General features: G+C 37.0%; 2 protein-coding genes across 3 annotated transcripts; one reads left to right on the forward strand and one right to left on the reverse strand.

Annotated features, from left to right (window-relative positions):
• Positions 1-1,561: 1,561 nt before the first annotated feature.
• Positions 1,562-3,869, forward strand: LOC147494787 (uncharacterized). The gene is made up of 5 exons (XM_086569276.1): positions 1,562-1,818; positions 1,996-2,121; positions 2,224-2,322; positions 2,414-2,536; positions 2,812-3,869. Exons 1-5 carry the CDS (start codon positions 1,738-1,740, stop codon positions 3,505-3,507), a joined length of 1,125 nt encoding a protein of 374 aa, XP_086425402.1. The 5' UTR covers positions 1,562-1,737; the 3' UTR covers positions 3,508-3,869.
• A 538-nt stretch (positions 3,870-4,407) lies between these two features.
• Positions 4,408-9,537, reverse strand: LOC147494788 (Calcium-dependent lipid-binding (CaLB domain) family protein). 2 transcript variants are annotated; one of them, XM_086569277.1, is made up of 5 exons: positions 9,333-9,537; positions 7,902-7,967; positions 7,477-7,603; positions 7,238-7,358; positions 4,408-4,628 (listed from the first exon to the last, which is right to left on the reverse strand). In XM_086569277.1, the coding sequence occupies exons 1-5, from the start codon at positions 9,397-9,399 to the stop codon at positions 4,563-4,565; spliced, it is 447 nt and encodes a 148-aa protein (XP_086425403.1). In that variant the 5' UTR covers positions 9,400-9,537; the 3' UTR covers positions 4,408-4,562. The 2 variants fall into 2 exon arrangements, 1 of the variants encoding a protein (XP_086425403.1); XR_015200205.1 differs by lacking the exon at positions 4,408-4,628 and adding an exon at positions 6,593-6,925 and having other exon boundaries at positions 7,021-7,358; positions 9,333-9,510.
• Positions 9,538-10,012: the final 475 nt, after the last annotated feature.

Raw genomic sequence — 10,012 nt, forward strand, 5'->3', positions numbered from 1 at the left:
AATTGATTTGGGTTGGATCCATGGGCTTAATGAGCCACAAAGTGGGTCTATACAATATCAACCTCACAAAATCGTCTTCCATCACAATCCTCTTCACAACACTTGTAATCTCATTCTTTACTCCTAACAATTTAATTTCGTCATCTCCTCCATAATAGGTCTTCATAAACTCCGACTTGTTACTCTTTTCTACACTTTTTGGATACAACACCACAGTTTCTCCTTTCAAAGACAACCCAAAAATCAATGCAACGTCTTCCAGGGTAAATCCAACAATCTTACCCTAACACAAAACTCATCATCTACTCCCTAGTATGTCTCCAAAATTGACCAAACACCAATGTTTGCTTTTATTGTAGTCTTAACATTCAACGTATTTTCAATAAATACACTAAAAAGACTTGCAAATGGTATATCCATCATTTTTTCCTTATGCACTTCCGTTATGTCGCCTCTAATCAAATCCACAATCTCAACCATTGACTTCAAACTTGAACTATAACTCAACAAGTCACTTTTCACCAAATTTTGTTTACCCTTCTCCTTCTCCTTCATCTTTTCTTTGCCTTTCACTTTTGGGTTTACACTTGTTGAGGTAGTTGCATCTTTACTTTGTTTTGAATTGAAAGGCTCAATTTAGATTTAGATTTTCCAACAACATCCACCTTCCCTTCCCTTGCAGTGTAACCTGAAAAAAAATTAATGATTTAGTAGCTGGTTTCAACCAATGTCCACTGCAACATGAATGTTAACATGGATGTTTCAGTGGAAAATATGCCTCAAAACTCAAACAAATATCACCAATTTAAACCTCAAACAACACTCATGTTGCATTCGACCCAAACACTCATGTTTAAGTGGGATTTGACAATGCAACATTGGGATTTGATAATGCAACTGCATCCATGTTCCAGTGGTAAGTACGTGACAATGCAAATTAACCCTCGTATATTCGATGCAACACTTTTTTTTTTTTTTTTTGGTAAGCCTGTTTTTAAATGAGATCAGTAACTCATTGGTGCGGCGGGGGGACCTCTAGTATCATCACCCAGAGGTTTTACCAACTTTGTTAGTCTGTACCTGCATTCAATGCAACACTCATGTTGCAGTGAATACATTCAACACATTTTAACCAATTTATTTTCAATTTTTCATAAAATGAAAATCCTAGTATTTCAAAATTGTTAAAACTATCAATAAAATTTGATTTCTAACTTTTTGTCATCTTATTGTTTTTTTTTTGGAGTAGATTTTGTGTTTGCTAGCACATGATCGTTTGAATCGTTATGTTTTTCTTCATTTTGAAATTTGGGTTTAATTTGGGGGAACTAGGGTTTTCTATTTGCAATCTAATTATTGTAGACGTATTTTGGTTTTACCTATTTGTCTAACTTTGAATTCTGTTTAAGGGACAAATTTGTAATATTACTAACAAATGGACCGGGTGGGCTTTTACATAATTAGAAAAGTCTGTGTTGTTTTTACCGTAATTAAATTGTAGCAGTCAGGCCCAATTTCTGAATCGGACGCGTTTCACTTGTGACCAATGCAAGAAAGCAGCGTTTCAAAACACGTGTTTACAAACATTTTCTGCTTTTCCTCTTTCAACGCCACACTTCACATTCTGTCTCTCCTCTGTTCTCAAAAGTTAAGAATGATTCTGGAAACTGTCTACACTCTACAGTGTTGGATTTCTTGTGGAGAAAACTGAAAAAGTGTGAGTGACATTACGCTAAAATGCAGCCGCCAGAATGGCTTCCACCAGGTTGGAAAATGGAAGTCAGAGAAAGAAAGAGTGGTTCAAAATTAAATGATAAGGTAATAATTAAGCTAGCATTATGTATACAACTCAAGTTTACATACTTTCTTTGCGGCACAATGTGTGTCTGTTTGCTGGATTAGTTGAGAATGATGAAGACGTACTGCATGGTGCGATTAAATACTTACCGTGAAGAAGATCTAATCCATATTTTAATTCGTAAATAATTTCTGCAGTATTATATTCACACTAAAACTGGGTACAAGTTCCGCTCCAAAAGGGAAGTTTTTGGCTTTCTTGAAACTGCAGAGGTTGCAATCCCAAAGAAAAGAGTTCGCGGTAGAGTAGCTCATGATAGAGCAGTGAGTGCAGCATAACTTGAAGTTTTTTTCTTTTATTTTCTTAATCATTTACATCATAGATCACGTATTTTTAACTAACAACAAACTTGATGAATACACCAGGTTGTTGTTAGAAATAATAATAGAGAGGAAGGGTTGCCTCCAGGATGGATACTGGAAACCAAATTTAGTGGGCCGGGATCAAACTTCAGAAAGGACAAGGTACTACTCATCACAAATTCTAAAGAGCAAAAAGAACAATAATATTTTCACTTAATTCATGTTTTGTTTTGACCGTAATCAATTGCTCCAGTACTACATTGACCCTTCATCTGGGTATAAATTCCGCTCGAGATTGTCAGTTTATCGTTACCTTGAAAGTGGGGAAGTTCCAAAGGAAATTGCCAAGAAAAGAGCAGCCAATAACATGAGATTGGTACGTCGATAAAACTCAAAAAATCCAAGTTTTTATTACTTAAAATCTCCTTTGTTTTTGTTTATCAACTAGATTTGCTCATTTGCTGGTTGTAGTGTTGGATGTCCGACGATAACTTCATATTCATCAGATATTTATGCGGTTAAAGTCTTTTGTTTTCCCTAAGCCAACATGTCTATACATTAGCTGTTTAGTCAGTATGCATCAAACTATTGGAACTTTTATCATCGTTTTTTTCTTAATCGAGTTTTTGTACCATGTCCTATGTCTTTTAGCTTTCCACTATAGCCAAGGTACATGAATATGGCGTCAGAAATCATGGAACTGTTATGAAAGAACTCAATTTTCCTTGCCGCACTTCAAGAAGGCTAGCGGGACTTGAACCTGAGCTAGCTCCAGATATGGGGAGAAAGAACCGCAGTCGTCAGGTGGTCACTGAAGAGCCATCTCCAGACATGGGGAGGAAGAACCAGGCTCTTCAGGTAGAGGCTGAAAAGCCAGCTGCAGACATGGGGAGAAAGAACTATGCTCTTCAGGTGGAGAGTGAAAAGCCAGTCCCAGACACGGGGAGAGAAAACGTTGTTCTTCAGGTGGAGGCTGAAGAGCCAGCTTCAGATGCGGGGGACAAGAACTATGCTCTTCGGGTGGAGTCTGGTGCTGAGCTTGGCTTCAAACCTTTTGCATCTAAAAAGTTTGGAAAGCTCTTACAAGAAGCTGGGCGCTCTGTTCGCATTGAAGAGCCATCAAAATTACTAAGAAAGCCTCATGAGGACCAAGGTAATCCAGAAGATCACTTTGTTGCTGCTCGCAGGAGCAAGCTTGCATCCAAGAAACCAAAGTCCCAAACCAACATTCCAATTGGTAAAACATTGGCAGATCCATGCCTTAAATTTGATTGGGTTGCTGTCCAAAGTAAAGGTGGGCTGGGATTGTCTGTTCTCAACGGCAAAAGCAACTTTTCGCTGAAGTGATTACGTTGTTCAAAACTTCAACTAGACTCTTTTGTGTTGGTCATATTTAACTTTTGCAAAGATGCTAGCACCTACGGCAGGATCCGTCGTCTAGCAGGAATGTTCAAAGTTCCTCTAAGTTTCTAAAAATCGCCCTACTGTACCTTGTTAATAAAAATCCCTTCACTAGCGTGTATATAAAAGATCACTGTGTATATCTGATACTGCACATTCGATGTTATCATGCACACAGGATTTGTACCTTAAATTTTGTTTCTGTTTACCAAATTTTGCAATTGTTTTAGTGCTTGTGATTAAGAACGTCTATGATAGCCACAGAAGTGTAATAAGCGCTTTAGTGCAACAGTCCGTTCAATGTGCTGTGACCTTGGGGAACTATCCCTAAGTTGAACTTAGCTTCCAAAGTGGTTTGAAATTTTCTTATGCAAACCGTACTACCAGGAAAAATTGATCAGACCAACAGTTCGTCAATCACTCCACCGGCCACCCTACTCAAGAGTCAAGACCCCCCTTGCCCCTCGTATACATTAAGATAATTAATGGCCAGTAAGTCAGAAAACTAAGCTCCCAAGTCCCAAAGGTTTCACATTCACGCGAAACTTTGTAGTTGTCCTTTTAGGTCCTAGCCTCGATGCGAGTATTAACAACCAAAGACAAACCTATCAGTCACAAAGTTCAGATCAAGTCATAACAGGGCAAGCAATAGGTAACAATGAGGTCAAATTGAGGGAAATTGTCTAATTCACCAGGATTCTTAAAGCTCTATTGCAAGTTATGTCAGTCCCAGATCCTACTGCAACTTAGGGAATCCAAAGTTGTTAGACGGCTATTGTCTAGATCAGCTGGAATCGCAGGTGAACTTCACTGGCGGACCATAAGCAAGACTTTCACAAAACAATATACTAGCAACATCGATATAGAATTGTCTATTAGAATGGTACTCTTTATCTGTGGACTAAGGTACAACAAACTTTAAAAACACATGCATCAGTCAAACCAAAAGACACTTTCAAGCAGAAATTCTCACACACCGAAACACAAGAAGCACACATTTTTTAAGAAGATTCCTTCCATCCACCATAGGTCTCCTCTTCTGCAGAGTACCCACGGTAACCACTTGCCTACAGAAACAAAACGAAAAAAGATTTGCTTGAGTTACAAAGTTTACAAAATGAATTATTACAAATAGCCAAGTCCATATGCAATGCAATCTACAGTGAAGGGCTAGATACGCCTTTCAAAAAGATCCTTGTTGGAGTGGCCCTTAAATTATTTATTGACATTGAATAATATGATTGAATATCCATAAAAATGGAGTATAATTGATGTAGAACATTAGTACGTTACTGTGATGTTGAGGGCGTGTGCCCCTTAGTTGAGTCCAAGCCCATGGTTCGAGTCTATTAGTTAGTTGGACACATGTCGTGTTCCTATTGGTTTATGCTTTCTAGGTTTACTTTAAATAACGGGCTTGTAGTTAGGGTTTCAGGAGTAGTGTTTATGTGTGTGATTTGTGATTGAGAGATTCAATAAAAGAGTGATTTTAGGTCTTCTTTAAATTGTGCTTCAATTAAAGTGTAGATTCAATTAAACTAAAGCTTCCGCCAGTCAGATCTACATTATTTGGTATCGGAGCACGAATCGTTTCTGAGTAAAATCTAATTTTCTTTTTTCTTCTTATTCGTGTTACTGTTCATCGCGTTACTATTTATAGTACTGTTCACCGAAAAACACTATTAACGCAACACTGTTCATTGGGTACTATTCATGCGTTACTGTTCACTCGGTTATTGTTCATCGCGAATCCAATTTTATTCTTGTAGATCAAGATATGTCTACAACGTCAGAGATGAAGAATTCATAGATTCATATTAACCCCTAGAGTTCAGGTTGCTCGATTAGAAGAGTTGAAAGAAACGTTAATAAACGTTAATGCAAAACAGGTTTGATCGATTAGAAGAAGCAACTAGTCGACTGAAGGAGGCTATGGTGGAGCTTTTGCAGCCCAAACCCCCCATCGTTGGTGAAGCTTCTATAGCCCAACGTAAAACACCGGTTGTTATCGATGACAACAAAAATAAGGAAGGAACTTCTAAAGCCGTTGTGTTGTGTCTTGAGCATGATTACAAATGCCATCAACAGCAATGCTCACCACGATGGGATTGTGACAAACAGGTCCAAAGAAGCCCACATACAAATTCTTTTGGGACGACTTTTAGTGAACATCAATTAGTTGCTGGAACACCAATACGACATTCTGGATTTGGGCCTCCTATATCGCATGGGTCAGTACTTTTCAACAGTAGTTATGTGGATTCATTTCTGCCCAACACTGAGACATTTTCTCTACGACAAAGCAGAGAAATACAGTGCACATTTGTGACATCGTGGTGTATTATTCCTTTTGTGAGTAGTTACAAAGCCAAAACTCGAGGTCGAATTCCAAGAGGGGTGTATACAAGCATGAAGAGCTTTTGCATATTGGTGGGTTTTCATATCAACAAGCTTGTGGACAAGCTTCTTCAACATAGGGAGAGTGATGTAAAACATTAGTACGTTACTGTAATGTTGAGGGCGTGTGCCCCTTAGTTGAATCCAAGCCCATGGTTCGAGTCTATTAGTTAGTTGGACACATGTCGTGTTCCTATTGGTTTATGCTTTCTAGGTTTACTTTAAATAACGGGCTTGTAGTTAGGGTTTCAGGAGTTGTGTTTATGTGTGTGATTTGTGATTGAGAGATTCAATAAAAGAGTGATTTTTAAGTCGTCTTTTAATTGTGTTTTAATTAAAGTGTAGATTCAATTAAACTGAAACTTCCGCCAGTAAGATCTACATTAATAATTCATTAAGAAAAAGAGTAGGCAGCACAAACCTATTATTAACTTGTCTCTTTGTTTAAACTACTAGGTGCTAAAACTAATAAAATGTGTAAAAATTAAAGTAAATACATAAACAATAACAACACTGAAAATTGCTAGCAATCCTCAATTTGCACATAACCTGAATATGAAGACATTCGAAATGGTGGTAATCGAGTGTGATTGGTGGGTATTCACTTCGAAAAAGTAAAAAAGAAATGCAACTGGAGGAATGTTTTTTTGGCTTTTATGCTAAACCATCAATAAAACAATACAATACAAAGTTACTTGTACAAAACCACTTGTAAGGAAAAAATGGCCGGCTTTACTCTAGTATCTAGGGTTATGTGCTTAGGTGAGATGAAACCATGGGGGGGGGTGGTCAAACCCCCAAAGATTTGGAAACTATATAATGTGATTATAATCTGCTAGAAAAATGGCTAGACTATAAGAATTCGCACCCCCAATATTTTCATAGAAGCTCCACTACCACACTCACTAGTTCAATTACTGGGTTGCATATACTCTTGCACCCCCAGACATTGAATCCCGGTTCCGTCCTAGGGTGAAAAGATGGACCAAATCAGAATCCAGAGATAAGAAGTAGATAAGGTAAAACTAAAGGGGACACGTGTACAGTAAGAGATTTACATACAAATATTATGGGACCTTGTAGTTGTTTTGTTGGAAGAAAATATGAGTGTATTGTCTTTTGAGACTAGGTTTGAAGCTTCTTAAACTGACATGTCGCACAACACAGAAATTGTTGTGTAGCTAAATTGAAGACAGCACGATAACTGTGGAAGACCATAAAAGTTTGCCGGGTATGAGAAAAATGTTAGCTAGCTATTGTGATGAAAAATATAGATTACCTCCGCATCAAGTGTAAAGGTAAGGCCGACTCTGATTTCTCCACAATATTCGCTGTCCTTGACCACATTATAAGAAGTTGGTGGTATGCTTCCCTCCAAAAACAGTGGCTCTAGGGGAATCCTGTCAATTACACATCAAAACTTTGAATGACATTCAAAATTGAGAAGAAGGGACTAGTCTTGTTCATCAAAAATTTATTTTTCATAATCAAATAGTGCTAGGAGAAAACAATACTCACGATGCTTCTCCCACCAAATCATCACTACTACCAGTATCACTGTCCAAAATTTTGATATCAAGGTTTGCAACTCCATCCGAGATGGTAAAAACAAAAGTCTCATTCCATTCTGGGTCAGATCCTTTGCCTGAATCAAACCATAAATTAAACATAAACATCAGACACACGGAAAAGTTCATATCATATCTCATTAATGCCATTAGCATGGCTTAAACCAAGGAGCTGTATGATATATTTTCCATCTCAAACACATGTAATTGTTGGTTATTTTGTTCATCGTGGTCTCAGAAAAGAACAACTGATATAGTTCTATGTCTTTCAGCTCAGGAGGTGTCTATATTTTCGATAACTGCTCAGAACACACGTTTGAAGGAGGAGAGGTGGGGATGGGGAAAAAAAGTGCAGAAGTAATGGACTGTGAGCACCTTCTGCAACACTGCTTTTCTGGTCCTGAGTACGGCATGTGAGAATAACATAGGGATCCATGTTGCCTGCTCGAAAAGCAAATAAATGTTATCACACAATCAATATTTGAAGCGAAATGAGGTATTATATAAAAATCTGTCAAGAAATTCAAGGATCACTGAAAACCCAAAGAAATTGAAGAGAATAAAAGGACATGGGCACAAATTTAACTTGAATAAGCTAATTCACATGGATAGAACTTCACAACTTATTACTATAAACATCATCGCTAAATCTAGAAAGAAAAAAATCAACTCATACTTTCAAATCGATTGAAGTTTAAATAATCTAAAGTCCTGCCAAAACTATTTGCATCTGCGAAACCATTAGGTTATGAGGATGAAACTTAAGTTAAGTTAAGATCTTCAAAAAAAGAAGTTTACAATGCGGAACACTAATACAATTGACACAAATCAAAATGACAAAAGTGGTTGGAAACTTGTCAAGTATCATTCAACTTATAAACAGTATGGGAGTCACAACAGGATTTGTGGAAAACTGGAATATTGCACTTAGAGCAAGACCTAAATAACAACATGCTATCATTTTTTAAGCCATTGGATATATTGCTGGCTTAATGCAAGTGCTACCCAATCAAATAGATAACAATTTGTATCTTTAGCAAGCAACAGTTCACACTTATAAATTATGTGTAATTACTTGAATATGAGTGTCCATAGACATACATTCTGCTAATAACATCAGTCTGTATACTGGTTAAATCAGCATAGTATTAGTCGTTCAAGCTATGAAAGCATAAAAGTCATGTTTCTCCACCAATATTGTTTCCAGAATAACGGCAAGATAAAACTCAATAAATACTACCCAGGAGGCACAACAACCTGAGTTTATACAAAATGAAATAACTTTTCCTCCTAGTCGTCCTAGAACCAATTTAGATTGTTCACCAAACTCTAATAATAATTAACGGCATATAGTTTTTGATTACCAATGTACTAGTTTTACTTTTTTACTAGATTAACCTATCTAATGCTATGAGTGCAGTGTGAACATTTCCCCTGCCTTTCATTGGTACCTTCCTCTGAGTAAATTTACTCTTTGTACTGGGGAATGCTAAAAATGAGATTGTTCCTAGAAAAACCAATTCTAATTTTATTCCCCTGATCTGAAAACAAATGTGCTTCCTATACATATCAATTTCGAAATTATTTTCTTCTCATTGAACTTATGTGTATAAATCAAGTAAACATTATCATTGTCAAAAATCAAATAGTCAACTCAACAACAAAACAAAATGGCCTAAACAAATTATATTACAATCTATTCTATTGGATTTGAATTTTTTTACCAACGTATCAAAATTGTATATTTGCCGATCAATGAAGAAAATGAATGAATGGGCTTGTGATAAAGATTGAAAAGAAACTTACAAAGGAAATCAGAATTTTCAAGGCCTTTGGCACTAACAAGAAGAACTTCAAGTGTTCCCCTAGGCATCTTGTCAATATATTCTATGGTACAAGAGAGATCCGATCCGATTCAGATTCCGAGACGAACCTGTCTCTTTCAGACAAGACTTATTTGGGATAATACGACCAATGGGAATGAAAACTAACTATTTATAGCAACGTTTAACTGTCAAACAGGTATTACAAGTCAACTCGGTTTTAAGTGCACGTGTTTTGACCTGGAATATTTGACTAATTTTTCCGAGTTAATTGGGAACAGCATGTCAATGTGGGGAAACTAATGGGCTTGGGCCATTATTTCTCAATTGATATCATAGCCTTTTAAGTTGCTGGCTTCACTAACGGGTATGTGTTTTTCAACCAAAAAAAATATTCACCGTGAGAAAACGGTGTTGTTATTTTCATCAAGGGAATCATAAAAGTTTTAATAATGAAATTTGAGCTACATATCGAGTTACCAAGATCACGGTGCCAAAGTTCAACTTGATTTTGACATTTTGATGCCATGGCGGAGTCATGGACTCATGGGCTAGTCCATTTGGGCCCCGAAAATTGGTTAAAGTATTTTAAGCCAAGACTGCAAGTACACGAGATTTCAACTAAATTCATGCCCCATTTACGCACAAGGGTACGTTTGTTTT

This window comes from Coptis chinensis, chromosome 6, assembly GCF_015680905.1.
Source record: "Coptis chinensis isolate HL-2020 chromosome 6, ASM1568090v1, whole genome shotgun sequence".
In the NCBI taxonomy this organism is placed as follows: Eukaryota; Viridiplantae; Streptophyta; class Magnoliopsida; order Ranunculales; family Ranunculaceae; genus Coptis; species Coptis chinensis.